The 17,976-nt window shown below is 36.9% G+C and overlaps 1 protein-coding gene across 1 annotated transcript in view; it reads left to right on the top strand.

Annotated features, from left to right (window-relative positions):
- The window catches only part of LOC108736793 (lipase member H-like), a 25,937-nt gene extending 8,282 nt beyond the window's left edge, over nucleotides 1–17,655 (top strand). The window contains exons 2-5 of the mRNA XM_025980589.1: nucleotides 2,079–2,264; nucleotides 5,431–5,667; nucleotides 16,570–16,735; nucleotides 17,428–17,655. Of these exons, the coding sequence (XP_025836374.1) occupies nucleotides 2,079–2,264; nucleotides 5,431–5,667; nucleotides 16,570–16,735; nucleotides 17,428–17,539 (701 nt within the window). The 3' untranslated portion in view covers nucleotides 17,540–17,655. The remainder of the gene's footprint in view (nucleotides 1–2,078; nucleotides 2,265–5,430; nucleotides 5,668–16,569; nucleotides 16,736–17,427) is intronic.
- Nucleotides 17,656–17,976: the final 321 nt, after the last annotated feature.

Below are 17,976 nucleotides of genomic sequence, written 5' to 3'. Positions count from 1 at the left end.
GTACTGTACGGATTATACGCTCCTCACCGGTTAAGAGTTTGGCCGAGAGTTGTCTCCTTTCTTTTCTGGTCTAGTGCTGTTCTTTTCTACTTTGCGCCGGTCAAACTGAAGGTCACATCGCTACAGAAACTAAACAAAGTATACATAGTAGTACAGTAAGGGGTGGAGAGTTACGATTAGGTTTCTAAGTGAAAATGTCCTAACAGATTTTTAAGTACGCCAGTAATTGAGGAAGTAGCCAGAAATTAACACAAATGTAAACCTCGGAATAATTAATTAAATTCCTAGAAGACGGACAGGTGAGCTGGAACAAGAGGAATGATAAACAAGGATGAAGTACAAGGAAATTATTATAAAAAAAATATAATTCGTTCAACAAGGATATGGAAATTTAAAAAGGGAATTTGGAGTGATTTTTGTCTTTTTGATAAGTGTACGAGTGATATAAAAAGATAATGGAAAGTCAACCAAGACACCCGAAAACAAATGTTACTAAGTAAAACATTAACATCGTTCGCTGCATTATCGAATACGACCGTCACTTAACATTTTCAAAAATTGCATGTTGAGTTGATACCTTAATTAATCATCGACTTATCACAAGCTAACGAAAACATCACAGTCTTGAAGTATGCCAACTACTACTGATCCTTTACCAAACATATTCAAATGCTTTTCTGCAACAAATAGCTGTCTACCACGAGACATGGATCCACCGTCCACCACTACACCCCAAAGAATAAACATGAAATTATTTACGGAATGGAAGAAGCTGGGAAAAGTTTAACCCATTGAGGCACAACTCGACTCTCAACTGACAAAGTGCCTATAACCGTTTTTGGGAATTTTAAACATACCTATTCCACATATAATTGCAAGCTTTCGGATGAAACGATACTCCCATTATACCAACAAATCAAAATTCTTGATCCTAAAAATTATTCTTTTGCATGACAATGTCAAACCCCATTTTGCCTCAGAACGCACAATAAACTCCAGGTTGTGTTTTAGGGTGAACTGAAAGAAACGGCCTATTGGCCAGTATTAATCAGTACTGCTCGCTCTGTTCGATCATCAACTGTGTTACGGCCTTTGACACGGCGAAGTTCGAATTTCTTCTCATGTGATGCTTTATGGAAATGTCGAACCAATGAGAATGCGTCCCTATTTGTGCAGCAGCTTATATAAATATGATATTCCTTAGTTTAATGCAAGAAATGTATACTGTCGCGTAATCAAGCACCTTTTTGACTACTCACTAATTTGTATAACATTTACTCTTTTTAACCACTATTATTAATTAATTACTAATTTACCAATATATCGCATACTTTATTACTTCTTAGTTCTTTCTACTTCGCTTTGTATTGCCTTATAACTCGAACTCGTATTAACTGTCCCGAAAAAAGCTTTAAAACTTTTGGGTGGGTGGCGGTTCGGGTGAGAAAGATGAGACGGACGAAATGAAGACAGAAGAGGGTGAAAGATTATCTGTGGAATATTACTGTCTCAACATTTGCCTAAGTGATCCAAGGAAATCACAGAAAAACTTGAACCAAGACACGGACTCAGAGTCAAACCGGCGTCCTCCTGAATGCTAAGCAACGGTTTAAACCTCTAGGCCATGTCGCTCGGTACTATTCTGTTCCAACCACGCAGCAACTACTTATTGGTCTTGGTCTAAAAACATCCAGAATGTGACGTCAAGAAAATCTGATCTTCTTTATCACTATGTATCTTATGTTGCCTATACGTGACATTGTGCATTGAGTTACCTATATGTGACAATTTATTACAGGAAATTGTCATTTGCACATAGCTATGATATACATTATATAATATATATATTTATAACCTCAAAAGCTGGCCTTGAGTTAGCGAGATAATTTAGAGTTAAATGTTGGCGAGTGGTCATTAAAAAATAAATAACTGTTAACCCCTTTTGGCTTTGATTTCACGTTTATTATAGACAAGGGAAGAATGGACAATAGTTACTATTTCATACTATATCGTTACGTATTGTTTTTTAAATCTATCACTTTAGGAAACAGTTTTCATGACATCTTTTTATTTTTCAGCATATATCAACAATGGGAGTTTTAATGTTTGGATGATTGATTGGTTTAAGCTATCTCAACCACCTTGCTACGCATCTGCAGTGCATAATATTAAATTTATTGCCAGGTGTTCTTCAAATTTGTTAATGTCACTTCGTTCTTCAGGATTGAGGTCGGAAACAATCACATGCGTTGGGCATTCCTTAGGTATTTACAATACAATAAGTAGAATATATATAAACATGCGCAAATTATTCGAACTTACAATGAGTTAATAGAATATCTTCCCGTAAAATAATTAGAAAATTTCAAAACCTTGGTCATCAAACGTTTTTATAGTTACGAAAGGTAATCTTTAGATGTAAATAGATCATTTCAAGCTGTGAAAGTATAGTCCAAGACTTTTAATTCAATTTTGTAACTACCTTTATCACAAAAAATCTCAAGCAAACATTTAACGACCGGATTTATATTTTCGAACTACGTCTTTGAGAGATATGTAATCAATTTAGATTTTAGGACATGAAGGGCCCTGTGGCATCACACTTCCGAGGAGTATACAAAATGCAAAATATAATACTCAGAACACAATATTGACTGTGTCACTATTTGGCAAATCATTGTATTTTCATATTTCTCTAGAAAAAATCTTGAAGCACTGAAAATTATGAAACATTACGTTGCCACCTTAAAACACAACTGGCTTCCAAATAATTTGAAAGAAATTAGACCTACTAGTAAAAAAAAATTAAAAGCTAGACTGACGACACATACACATAAATGAAATCAGTATTTTTCGTATCTCTTCTCCCTTTATTGTAAAATTCCATAGCATGTATTATTCATCATTGTTACTGTTAAAAAACTAGACAATTTAAAAATTATGCATAATATACCCACTAACTCACATAAGAATCTAAGAAAACATGGTACACATTATAGAATAAATGCAATATTTAAAATATTATAGTGTTAAGTCTTTTTTTACCATATTGGGGCCGCCTTCGCAGATGCATACGAGGTCTGTTCAATAAGTTTTTTAAAAGTATATTTTAAATTTTCGCGGGTTACATATATTCAATTTCCGACTTTTTTGTGACGTTATATTGGTACTCATGTCTCTCGCTTATACCGACAAGTTCGGCCATGTTGAATGTTCAGCTAATTTTTTACAGCTGCTTTGCTTGCGCGTGTTTTGGCTCGTGTTCGATTTTTGTCTATTCCAAAAAATGGATCAAAGAATCTGTATCAAATTTTGTGTGAAAAGCAAAATTAAATCCGCGGACGCGTTTCGGATGTTGACTACAGCATATGGTAAAGCCACCTTGGGCAGAAGCAACGTTTATCGGTGTTACAAAATGTTCTCAGACGTCGAGAAGATGTAAACGACGAAGAGCGTGCCAGATGCCCGAGTTTTCTTCGATAGCAGGGGCGTGGTGCATCATGAGTTCTTGCCACAGAATTGAACGGTCAATAAAGAATATTACTTGCATGTTATGCGCAATTTGCGAACAGCAATCCGCCAGAAGAACAAACATTGGCTTTTGCACCATGATATGAGAGCGGTTCAATAAGTACCCGTGTTTGAAGACTGAGGACGTTCCTGAGGGAAATTGGTGTTGTGCTGCCATCTATCAAACCACGCCAGAACGAATTTCAGACTGATTGATAAGTTAGTTTGGATTTGGCAACCATTCAACTGAAACGTGTTTCGTTATTTTCGATAAGATGGAAAAAGAGCAGTATCGTTTGGTAACTCGCTTTTTGTTTTTGGATGGGAAAAAATGCGAGGAGATGAAAACAAAGTTGGATACTGTTTATGGAGACATTTCGCCATCTATGGCCACAGTTAGATATTGGTTCAACGAATTTAAACGTGGGCAAAGATCCGTTTTTGATAGGAACGACCAGGAAGCCTGGCAAACGTTGTAAACCTAATAAATCATTTTACGGATATTTTAGGAAAAGCAAGAACGATCACTGGACAATTCTACAGTAAGTTATTGGACCGCTTCGACAAAAAATTGAAGGAGACACGAACGTATTTGACGAAAAAGAAGGTGCGTTTTCAACACGATAACGATTGGAGAGTTCGACAAATTTTATTTTTTGAAGGGGTAAAAAAAATGGCAGGGACGTTGGGAAAAGTGTATCTTTCTAAAAGGGGACTATGTTGAAAAATAAAAAAAAATTAAAAAAAGAGGTGTCTTCATTTCTAACACGTGTACTTATTGAACCGCCCTCGTAATGCTTCTACTGACACATCGTTGCTTGTGCGCCAATTTTTGGCCAAAACCAACACACTAATAATGCCGAAGCCTCCGTGTTCCCCAGATCTAGCAGCTGTAACTTTTCCTTGTTCCCGAAACTGAAGAGAACCATGAAAGAACGACGCTATGCATCGAAGGAGGAGCTGAACAAGATCACATGAAATTATTTTTTTGAAGTGTTTCGAGATTTGGAAAAAAACGTTGGCACAAGTGTATAATACCTGGTGGGGATTACATTGAAGGAGACAAAATAAATATTCATGAATAAATAAATAATTTTTGAAAAAACACAAAATTCGCGATACTTTTTGAACAAACCTCGTATGTGCTCTAGCTGGCACGCGCCGTACTTGATGACTCCATTCATTATTTCATATAAACAAGCTGATTATTACATATAACACTCATAATAATAGTTATTTGTACGGGCTAAAACCAATGGNAAGTATACTTTACGTATGTTATAACCGAAAACATTACACGCTAGCCTAGCCGAGTTGAAACTGCATAAGCTTACGTATATAAGTCAACAGAAATCAGTAATCCTTGATACATGCGAAATAGTACGCAGATTTCTTAACAACACTGACATATCTCCGTTTTCGGAAAACACAAGAGGTTAAATTAGGAGCGGAGTTTTTAATAATCACCGATCATAATTCAGGGCAAGAAATACTGTTAACTCTTTAAAATTTAAGAACAGAAAATTGGTTTCCATATTATATCCCAAAATATGTGAGTGAGGTTCTTTGGCATAAACCCGTCTTCACTTGCTCAAAGTTGTCAGTGAAAACTGGGAAGACCAGAAAAATCATAATAATAATAACGAGATACACGACCCCGATTTGGCAAAATGTCTCATCGACAATCTAAATTCCGACCGGCCAAATACTGGGCAAAAATGTAACATACATATGTTCGGTTAGGTTAGGTTGGAGCTAAATTAAGTTACGTCAGATTCCTTCCTAATATTCAATTATTGTTTATTTATTATTTTCTTACATAAAGTTATCTTCAGTTTTCAATGGATTATGTATTTACATTAGATTTTGTAATTAATTATAAAAAAATATAAATATGAATTTGCAGTGTAATATTTTCAGGTGCTCATATTTGTGGGCTGATATCTAGGAATATCTTATTTAGAATGCACAGGATTGTTGCGTTAGATCCCGCCAGGCCGTTAGTGCCTCGCTCACAAAGGTTAAGCAGTAGTGATGCGTCGGCCGTTCATGTCCTTCATACAAATGCGGGCGATTACGGAGAACTTGGACGTTCAGGTCATGTTGACTTTTGTATTAATGGAGGAAGAACTCAAAGTTTCTGTGAATCGACATCAAGTAAGAATTTATTGTGATTATAAATTACGAATGTAAAAGATTGAGGTAAATGTGGGAGAGACTAATGATGGGCGAAATTGACTACGTTTACCTTTAAGATTCAAATAATTACTCGAATGCAATAATTGTGACCCATGGAATAATCGTATTTTTATTTTTAAATTAAGGGTATCGAATGTAGGAACAATAACACAGGTCTGCAAGAGAAATGCTGTCGGGATGTTTTCATAATTTCTATGTATTCAGGTGTTCTGAAAACTATAAAGTGTAATTATACAACACGCTACTGAAGTGAAACTTCTTCAAACACACAAACATACCGGGATAGGGGTTAAGGAATTGATTTAATGGTATTATTTGTACACTATGAATTTAAATTTAACACTATACATGCCGGAGTTGCCTGTAACAAACGTTGCATTGCGAGTAGAGGGGGGACATCCGTTGCATGGTTTCCTTACATAGCAACTCGCATGAAACGAACTTACCTTACCGTGCGTAAAGAAGTGTAAGTTAGGAGGGTTATTTCAAAAATAATGTCCGGCACAATACAAAATAATGTTTTTATATAAGAAAGATTATACACGTACGTTTTTACAGTCAGAGTTCTCTATTCATACTGTTCATTCATTATTTTACATTTCTCTATTCGCAAAATGTTCGCTTATATTATATCGATTCCGATAAGTCATAAATAATATCGAAACATAAACAAATGACAAAGCTGGTTGTATGGCTGGTTGTTTTAATCGTCAGGAACTGCAAAAGATTTTGATACACTTGAGGCACCTCTGGGTGGCAATTCTAACATTCGACCATCCTGCTCTCCAGACTGTCCTCAGGCTGAAATTCATCCTTACAGGTTCATAGCGTCTGGAACAAAAATGTTTTGTCTGTTACGGTAACGCCTAAAGGTGAATCTAACACCTCAAAGCGTGTTTGTTTCACTCTATAATTTGATAGAATCTAGCTTTTCTTTCAAGCTCCTTTCGCTCTAGTTGATGACTCTTTGTTAGTCACAACTTAGCGTTTGCGAATCCGGTGAACCTAGTGCTTAAATCACACCAATTTCACTCGAATTCTAGCTTAGGTGAATCTGTCATTTAAGTGATGACCCTTTCACTCGAGTTTCAATCTAGGTGAACCTGACATTTTAATTTATGCCCATTTCACTCATATTTGTAAACTAGATGAACCTGGCATTTAAATTATGCCCATTTCACTCAAGGAGAAAATTTCACAGAGCAATTTAAAAACTTTAGAAAGATGACAAGCCTGATGGTTTCGTCTAACCATTTGTCTCATTCACCTCTCGCTATCAATCCTTCGTCTTACAATAACGTACCTTTCATTCGTTTTAAGGGTCTGTTTATATCTTACCCTGCATGACAATCCAAGGCTTTATCTTGTCTACTGCCACAACTGTTCGGCTTGACCTCTTGGCACCGTCACGCAAGTCTTCCACTTCATATCTGTCATTCAACAGGACCTTGGTGACGCGGAATGGACCCTTATATTTTGGGACAAGTTTCCGACTCTCACCGGTACTCGGATAATCAGTCTTCAGTACAAGTACTAGATCACCAGCACAATACTGCTTGGCCACGGCTCTAGCTTTGTCGAATCTCTGCTTCTGCCGTTTTTGGTCTTCCGTAATTCGTTTCGCAATATCTTCCCTTAATTTGGGTAAGTCCAGTCTTTTCAGGTCTACCTGGATTGCATTTAGGATGCACGACTCTGCAGCATTTCGAGCTCTGTACCCCGCCAATGCCTCCATTGGGCTCATTCCTAAGGGCTTGTTAAATGTGCAATTCAATGCACTCTGTATTTGTTTGACGAATTTGTCCCATTTATTTTCAGGCTGCCCTGCGGCTGTACTTGCCAAAGCATTGAGGATAGTCCTGTTATACCTCTCGCATTGTCCATTTGCTCTCGGTGTACAAACAGCGTTTAAGACATGCTTGATGCCATATGTTTGGCAAAACAGAGTAAATGCCTTGGAGGTGAAAGCAGTGCCTCTGTCCGAAATAATACGGACTGGTGCGCCAAACAAATACATTATGTCTAGTAGAACGCGTGTGACATGTTTCGCACGTGTGTCCTTCACAGGCTCCACTATGACATATTTAGTAAATCCATCCACCACCACAAAAAGGTACTTGTTACCCTTTTTACTAGTTACAAAGGGTCCCAAGTGGTCCACGTGAAGAGTGTGGAATGGGACTGGTGATTTCTCAATAGGATGAAGCATTCCTTGTTTTTTTCCAGCTGGTTGTTTGTAATATTGACAACATAAACAGGCGTCAATATATTTTCGCACGAACTGTCGCATATGCGCAAACCAATGGTTTTCTTTTATTTTATGCAAAGTTTTCTCTAGGCCAAAATGGCCCGACTCGTCGTGGCACAGTCTGCATATTTGCCACCTACAAGTTTTTGGCACCACCCAAGCAACATTCTCTTCGTCAATTTTTCGATATACCTTTCCGTCTCGTAGTGCATAGGTTTCAAAATATTGCTTAGTATCGTTGTTTGGTTTATCTTGCAAAATTTTCCGTACTCTACTGATCTCTTCATCCCGAAGTTGGGCTGTTAAGATCCAGTCCCCTTCGGTTAAATTTACGTTACACACCTCCTCGGCAGTGTCTACAGGGTGCCGGCTTAAAACGTCGACATGGCTCATCTTTGATCCTGGCCTGTACTCAATACTAAAATTGAAATCCTGAACCTCCAACCACCAACGCCCTACTCTTGGCAGTAAGTCTCTTTTTATGAAAGTGGTACGCAGAGCATTGCAATCCGTAAAAACCCGAAACGGTATTCCTAACAGATACACTCGAAAATGTCTTAAAGCCAAAACCACCGCGAGTGTCTCTAATTCGTAGGAGTGATAAAGTCGCTGTTCTGGGGTCGTTTGTTTGCTGTAGAAAGCAATAACATACCGCTCATCTTTGTTTATTTGCATTAAGATTGCACCGAAACCTACAGAACTAGCATCGGTGTGAAGTTCGGTTACCATGGTCGGATCAAATATACCAATAATAGGTCGTTTGGTTAGTGTCGTTTTGATTTTCTGAACCGCTTGGCTCTGTTCTTGTGACCAGGTCCACGGTACATTTTTTCTTAACAATCGTGTTAGTGGTTCTACAATGTTTGCATAGTTCTTTACAAACCTTCGGAAATATCCCGATAAACCCAAAAACTGCCTCACCTCTTTAATACTTTGAGGCTCTTTCATAGCTAAGACTGCATTTATTTTGGATTTTCCGGGGCGTACTCCTAACTCACTGATTTCATTGCCTAAGTAATCAATTTTGGTCTTGAAAAATGAACATTTCGTGGGTTTTAACGTTAAATTATTCTTTCTAAAGGCTTCTAACACTAGAGAAAGCCTGGATAACCCCTCATCAAAATTTGGACAAGGGATTATTATGTCATCAATGTAGGGAAGTGCTATTGACTGTTTCAAATTTCCCAAAACTGTGTTAATTAATTTTTGAAAAACCGCCGGGCTATTTGTGAGGCCAAAAGGCATTCGCAAAAACTCGTAATGGGATTCGGGAGTGACAAACGCTGTTTTCTCTATAGAGTCAGGGGCCATTGGCACCTGGTAGAACCCAGAAGCGAGGTCTAGACTTATAAAATATTTGCTTCCGCCTAATTTATCCAATTGGTCACTTATGAGTGGTAGTGGGTACCTGTCTTTTATCGTTACCGCGTTTAATTTGCGATAATCAATGCACATACGGTAGTCATTAGTTTTCTTTTTGACAAGTAATACTGGGCTCGCGTAAGGGGAAGGAGATTCGCGGATAATCTGGTTCGATAACAAATCATTTATCATTTGCGTCAGTATGTCTTTGTCTGATTGTGACATTCTGTACGGTCGGTATACGATTGGCTCTTCCGTGGTGCACTTGATATGCATTTCGATGGCGTTTGTTTTCCCTAAATCATTCATTGTAAACGATATGCAATCCCTATATTGCTTTAATAAATTTAAAGTACGTAAACGTTCCGCCTCTGTTAAATTTCCAATGTCAAAAATATCAAAATCAGCATCTCGAACGGTGCTTATAGTATTACAATTGAATGACTCGAATTTATTAGAAAGAGGAGGCAACCTTTTTAAAACAAATCCCGTGGCACTTTTTGTGAATGATACATGTGGTTGGTTCAAAAAGTCAGTTCCAATTATGACATCATACGGTAAATAAACATCGTCGATTATAATAGTGTTTACTTCGACGATAACGTCGTCAATCTTGACTGCCACATTCGAAGTGGTGTTGCTTGTTATTTCATTGCCCATGAAACACCTGATAGTAACATTTTTTCCTTCAGTTTGTTTTGAATGTACGTGTTTAGCGACTGACTTTTTCATCAAAGTGCACGTACTACCAGTGTCTACTAAGCATTGTACTTTTTGCGCATTAATAAAGCCAGTTTTTACGTAAACGTTTTCATTTTTAGAACTGTTACCGAATGAGGTTTAGGGAGTTTACTTTGGGAAATTTGCATTTTTTGTCGGTCTTTGCTGTTCTATTCCTGTACTTCCTTTATTGACTTTTCGGTTGACGCAATGTTTTGTAAATACGCGGCCAACGGTCCAATGCTACGGAATTCAGCCGCCCGGGCTGATAGTTGGATGTTTGTATTAGTAATACCCTGAATTACACTGTCGACGAGGTAGTGTTCAGGGATTGAAATACCTAAATTTCTCAATTTCGAAACTTTTTCAAAGCAATAACTATTTAAATTTTGTCCAGGGGATGAAGTGTATGTAGCTGCCTCGACCAACAACTTACCGAATTGAATATATTGCTTGGGAAAGTGTCCAAAAGAAGTGCTTTCATTTCAGACCAGGTTATACACACTTTATTTAATGCGCCATACCACTTTCGTGCATTACCTCTGAGGTGGCCAGTAGCTAGTCGAACAGTCATACCATCGTTCCAATGATAAAATATTGCCAGTTCATGAACTTTACTGACCCTCTTGACCGTGGTTAATTTCTCGGTGGACGGATCAAATTCTGGTATTAAAGCCTCATCCACATGCTATAAACGCATTGGCATTGCTAAAGGAGGTGTAAATGAACGGGTGGTATACTTCGTTTACTTTCTGTAGCGATGTGACCTTCAGTTTGACCGGCGCAAAGTAGAAAAGAATAGCACTAGGCCAGAAAAGGAAGGAGACAACTCTCTTAACCGGTGAGGAGCGTACAATCCGTACAGTACTGCACGGAAAAATTGACCATTTTATCCACTAGAATTTCATTGCTCAAATGTGCTGTTATTGGTACCATTTACTACTGAAAATATCAACGAGATGTTTATTTACATTTGAAGACATATTAAAGGCTTTAACGCTTGTTTTCGACTCGCACTATTATTAATGATTGAACAAAACTTCTGGCAGGTACTGTATGAAAAAGTATGTATGTTTAATGAAAGTATAATGAACTTTTTTTTTCCTTACCTACCATTTTGCCAACGCGCATCCAAGACATTGGAAAGGGCACATCGCTACAGAAAGTAAATGAAGTATACTCGAGTATAGCGTATAGGTCGAGGTTCTCTTACTTCGTGTCTAATCCGCGCTAATTCATCATTTTGCTCGTTTTGACGCATTTCCTTCGTCTTTCTGCTTTTCTATTGTTAAGAATTACATTGTTTGTTAATAAAGTACTATTTATTCCGAGTTGGTGAATTCGTTAGTCTTACAACTAAGAAAAAAGGACCAAACTTACCTTTTGTTATTACACAATTTAAGCAATATAAGTAGTCACCTATTCACTTAATGTTTTTTTCTTTTATTAAATAAATTACTATTAGTTACAGTATGTAAGCAGTAGATAATATCATATGTTTTGTTTTAACGACCTTCAATGAAGGCATAGTAGTGGTAAAAGCTGTCGTTATTGTTCATTTTCATTTTTCTTTACAATACGGATAACAACCCAACATAGTAAACTCATACCATGATGTAAGGAACCTTTAACGAAACGACTTCATCCTTCTACTGATACTAAAGGAATAAAGTCAAAATTTGAAACAACGTGGGCTCGAATCCCGCCGTACTGTTGAGTGAAAAGTTACAAATATATTATTAAAGTGAATTTTCCTTATAGACGAGAGGTATTACGAGTTTTTCTGTCACGAAAGGGCAGAGAGTTCACTAGAGTACCGGTGGCGTGTGCTGTGCTCAGCTGCTGTTTTCTTACCTCTGCCCTCCACGTAGCTGAACATCATTGCCTCTATTTGTTACCGCGCCATTTGTAGTATTTTCTAAAAGATGCTTACAATTGAATGACTCGAATTTATTAAAAAGAGGGGGTAACCTTTTTAAAATAAATCCAGTGGCACTTATTGTGAATGATACATGTGGTTTGTTCAAAAAGTCAGTTCTAATTATGACATCATAACTAACTATAACGTCGTCGATCTTGACTGCCACATTCGAAGTGGTGTTGCTTGTTATTTCATTGCCCATAAAACACGTAATAGTAACATTTTTTCCTTCAGTTTGTTTTGAATGTACGTGTTTAGCGACTGACTTTTCCATCGAAGTGCACGTACTACCAGTGTCTATTAGGCATTGTACTTTTTGCTCATTAATAAAGCCGGTTTTTACGTAAACGTTTTCATTTTTAGAACTGGAAATAAGATGTAATTCTTTCGTGTTATTGAATTTAGGATTTCTCGTTTGGAAGCTTGTTTTGTTTTGTCTCTTGCAATTTTCTTTCTTATGACCGTAAAAATTACAAATTTCGCATTTTATAATGGGTTTCTTGCAAAGTTTGACGCGATGGTCGCCGCCACAATTAAAACATGTTACCGAATGAGGTTTAGGGAGTTTACTTTGGGAAATTTGTGTTTTTTGTCGGACTTTACTGTTCCGATTCCTGTACTTCCTTTATTGACTTTTCGGTTGACGCAATGTTTTGTAAATACGCGGCCAACGGTCCAATGCTACGGAATTCAGCCGCCCGGGCTGATAGTTGGATGTTTGTATTAGTAATACCCTGAATTACACTGTCGACGAGGTAGTGTTCAGGGATTGAAATACCTAAATTTCTCAATTTCGAAACTTTTTCAAAGCAATAACTATTTAAATTTTGTCCAGGGGATGAAGTGTATGTAGCTGCCTCGACCAACAGCTTACCGAATTGAATATTACTTGGGAAAGTGTCCAAAAGAAGTGCTTTCATTTTAGACCAGGTTATACACGCTTTATTTAATGAGTCATACCACTTTCGTGCATTACCTCTAAGGCGGCCAGTAGCTAGTCTAACAGTCATATCATCGTTCCAGTGATAAAATATTGCCAGTTCATGAACTTTACTGACCCTCTTGACCGTGGTTAATTTCTCGGTGGACGGATCAAATTCTGGTATTAAAGCCTCGCCACATGGTATAAACGCATTGGCATTGATAAAGGGGGTGTAAATGAACGGATGGTACTTACATTAGCTCGAAGTTCTCTTACTTCCTGTCTAATCCGCGCTAATTCATCAATTTGCTCGTTTCGACGCATTTCCTTCGTCTTTTTCTTTGATCTCTTTGAACTTCGGGGTGAGGTGCTACTGCTGCTGTCCGAAGGAGATCGGTGACGGTATCTCTTTTTCTTACCCATCACGCTTCGAACACTCTAAGACGGCTAGCACTCAAACACTGTTTAACTACTTACAAATAACTAATTGCAATTGTTCTTTGTTTGATTTGTGGGCACAGGGGTAGAATCCCACTCCTGACTTGTAAGTTAGGAGGGTTATTTCAAAAATAATGTCCGGCACAATACAAAATAATGTTTTTATATAAGAAAGATTATACACGTACGTTTTTACAGTCAGAGTTCTCTATTCATACTGTTCATTCATTATTTTACATTTCTCTATTCGCAAAATGTTCGCTTATATTATATCGATTCNCAGTCTTAGAACTGACGACCTTATGATGACGATGATGAGAGGGAGTTGTTTCTATCGCTACTACTAAATAAAGAAATAGGTTGTCATTGTCGAAATCTTTACATTAAAGAAAAATGGATTAGATTACACTCTTGTGAGCTTCTCGAATGACATTGATTAGCCCTACGTGCATTATCATCGCATCTAACTTTTACTTGGAATGAGAATCGTGTTTCTTTCAACATTAAGGTTACTGCAATTGTTATAATACATTCCTTCCTCCTTCAATGATTTGACCAGATTTTAACTGAACAAAACTTTATTGAAGAACTTAGAATGAAGAAATAAAAGAACAATACAATTTGTGAACAGCGTTTCAATAACAAATCTCGCTTGCTCACTCAAGTACTACTACTTAGTGACTTCTATCAGCAACTGACTCATTACATTTTTAAAATTTGTTCCCATGGAATAAAAAGGTTCCAAGGACAATATATGCCGTGTACACACTTTTTACAATATACAGGTCTGCAGAGAGTCTAAACAATAACCCGATATTAATTCTGCGAAATGCCGATAAGTAATCCCGCCGACCTGTACATTGCTCACATCTATTACATNTTTTTAAAATTTGTTCCCATGGAATAAAAAGGTTCCAAGGACAATATATGCCGTGTACACACTTTTTACAATATACAGGTCTGCAGAGAGTCTAAACAATAACCCGATATTAATTCTGCGAAATGCCGATAAGTAATCCCGCCGACCTGTACATTGCTCACATCTATTACATGTGTGTGCTAAAACAACCTTAACAATAATATTATAAAGAAATACAGTTCATTACATAAAAAATACAACACAATAGGTACGATTTTATTTTAATTACTGTTTTTAAATGTATACAGACCATAACTATCATTGCCTTCTAAATAAAGAACGCCCTGTATGAACTAACAAACATAAACTTGTTGTAACCTGAACGTGCGCGCTCCGTAGTGCAGAGAGTGGACGGTACAATTACGTGTTAAATCGTCATTGTTTTATAGATCTTGGTTCAGTATAGTGCAATGTCGTCTATGCGGAAGTGTGTGAATTCATCTGACAGTTTCTGTTATATTAGTGGCGAATATATGGCATATAAGCAACAATTTAATATTACGGACTTTGTAAAAAAAGTATACTTTACGTATTTTGGCATAAAACTTGGAGATGAGGATAAAGTTTAGGCACCTCATAAAGTCTGCAAACGATGTGTTGAAGACCTTCAAAATTGGTTTAAGGGCACAAGAAAAACGCTTTCCGATATGCGATTCCTATGCTATGGCGCGAGCAAAAGAACCATACTGATGATTATTACTTTTGTTCATGTAATGTGAAAGGGTATAATTCAAAACGGAAGCAGTCAATTTCATTCCACACTTAGATATTCGTCCCATCTATCATGGGACCGAAATACTAGTGCCCAAGGCCCCTGCTACCTTAGAAGAGAGAAGTTCTGACGAAGGTGGTGCTGTACCTGAACCCGATGACAAGTCAAGTTTTGAATTTGAAGATGACAGCAGTCCGAAATTGTTTTCCTAGGGCGAGCTAAATGATTTCGTAAGAAACTTGAATCTTCCCAAAAACGCTTCTGAGTTACTTGAATCAAGGCTCAAAAGCCGGGAGTGACATCCTTCTGGTTTAGATATCGTGAGAAGCAGTTCACTTCATACTTTGCCCAAGAGGACGAGTTGGTTTATTGTACCAATATTGAAAGTTTGATGTATGCCTTTAAAATCTCATCCGACCCAGTACAATGGCGTATTTTCATAGATTCTTCAAAAAGAAGGCTTAAAGCAGTTCTGCTTCACAATGGCGGTTTCTATGCTTCCATTCCTGTCGGTCATTCCGTACACCTCAAGGAAACCTACAAGTAAAGCAAATTAAAATATAAGGACCACGACTGGAATGTGTGCGGTGATTTAAAAATCCTGGGTATGTTGCTCGGACAACAATCTGGGTTTACTAAATTCCCTTGCTTTTTGTGTCTATGGGATAATTGGCCTCCGAGGGAGCTTAACGTTGGCGAAAAGAACGTCCTGCATGAAATTTTGGTGTCTCCTCATAAAGTTCTTCTACCACCGCAACATAAAGCTGGGATTTATGGAGCAGTTTGTAAAGTCACTTCAAATACTTAATATGAAAGTTGTCAGGTCTCTCGAAGACAAAGTTGAAGGAAGGTGTTGTTGTTGGACCAGCTATTTGACGGCTTATGGCTATTCCAAGAGGTCATAGAGAAATTTTTAGGTAATAACAAAGACCCAAAGTATAGACAAATCGTCAAAAGAATATTAAAAGCATTTCAAGCTTTAGATTGCCTAATGAGTTTAAAAGTACGTTTTCTTCATTCCCACCTCGACTACTTTCCAGAAAATTTAGATGTGAGTGAAGAGCAAGGTGAACAATTTCACCGAGATATTAAGGAGATGAAAAAAATATACCAGGGAAGATGGAGAGTCTCAATGATACCACATTACTGTTGGACGCTTCAGAAAGACCTTCCAGATGCTTCCTACAAGCGAAAATGTACCAAAAGGAGTCTCACTGGGAAAAAGAAATGTGTTTAGTGCTTACTAATGAACGTATTTTAGATTAAAAAAAATAAGTTTTGTTACGCAATTATAAATTAAAAATTTTTTTTTAGTATTTTAACGTTTATTTTAAGATGATAACTTGTTTAACATTAGTACCTAACATTGTCAGAAAACGTGGCGTTCTATGACAAAATGAAAGTCATTTTCGGATTCAGCACACCCAAAACATAAACATTACGCAAAAAAAAACAAAACAGCTCTCAAATTTTTTTGCAGACTTGTGTAATTGAATGGTTTGATGAGCTCGTAAATAATGGATTAGCAGAAGGAACGTTTTTCATAAATACGTTTTGATCTTGGTTTAAGTATTATAAAAGTTAACAGATCATATTTAAATTCAAGTATTGTTTTTAGGTGCCTCATTATGTAGTCACATTTGGTCTGTATGTTACATGGCCGAAAGTATTAACCCACAAACTGCTAAAAGAGCTGAACCATGTGTACGAAGATGTCCTTCTGGCCCAATATCTGTACATCGAGTGGGTTTCCCGATTCTAATGGGACAACACACACCTCTGTCGTTAGTATTTTATTTATTAAGAGCATAATAGTACATACAGAAGGGCCTCGATAATCCGAACATTCAAAATTTATACTCTTTTCGGATTACAGTATCTAGATATTTCCAAAGGTATTTCTTAAACTGAAACCAAGATTTTTGTAACATTCACCTATAACATCCTTTTTGGAATTTCTAAATTAACTGTTCGCGGTTCTTCTTTTTTTTTATTGAAGACTACTCGACCCTACCTCATCCTCTGCTTTATATCCCTACTACACCTTCTGTCCTGACTTATCTGGCTATTAGATACCTAAAATCGTCCACTTCTTCTAATTTTTCGTCTTGCAAACCAGTATTTTTGTTTTACTTTCATACAGTACTGTTTTGTCAGTACCGCATCCACTTTACTTAAATCTATGTCCTTGATAGATGCTAACACTGCTATATCATCTGCAAATCTGAGCATGCTAATCTAATGTAGTGGTGACAGTGTGCATCCCTGTCTGACTCCCTTTTTAATATTTACATTTCTAAGTTTCAGCCCCAGCTCTATAACTGTTTGCTCTTTATCACTCTTCTATCTTTGTAAACTACTGTATCTATATTCTGGTTTGTACTGAATCATTAAAAATATGTATTTTTTCAAATGAATTAAAAAATCCTCAATGTATGATCATTTATTTTTAAAATATCTCTTCTTGTACTTTCAGAGCCTCTGGATCTTATTGCGTTGAGTCCAAAAATCCACCGTTTTGCCCCACGGGTAGGAATATGCCAGGCGATCCAAGATGCTGTTTATCTGATTACATTGGTGACGATTAATATGATTACTGAAGTACGTTGGATCTTAATATTTTTCTAAAATGCTGTAAGTTTGAAGACTGCCAGACATCTCAGCTTTAATAAATTATTTTTGGTAATATACATACATACCTACTATATTTAAAAGGATTAGAATAAACATTATCTATATTTTGTCTTTATTTTCACATGATTAGTTCAATATAAGAGTGAGGAGGTAATGTCATTTTTTAAATATATTTTGGATGAATAGTGAAAACGATTTGAGTTTTCCTGGCCAATCATCCAGAGAAATACAGCAGTGCAACGCCACATTCAATCAGCTGATAATTAACAGCTACATTTCTTTTGTGTTAATTCATAAACTATAACCGATAGGTATAGGGAATCCTTATATCAGTCGACGCAGAATTCAATTTTACGTTTACTAATGAAATAATATACAGGGTGTTCCACTT

This window comes from Agrilus planipennis, unplaced genomic scaffold, assembly GCF_000699045.2.
Source record: "Agrilus planipennis isolate EAB-ADULT unplaced genomic scaffold, Apla_2.0 scaffold193, whole genome shotgun sequence".
Lineage (NCBI taxonomy): Eukaryota > Metazoa > Arthropoda > Insecta > Coleoptera > Buprestidae > Agrilus > Agrilus planipennis.
This window is presented reverse-complemented; position numbering and strand designations above follow the sequence as displayed.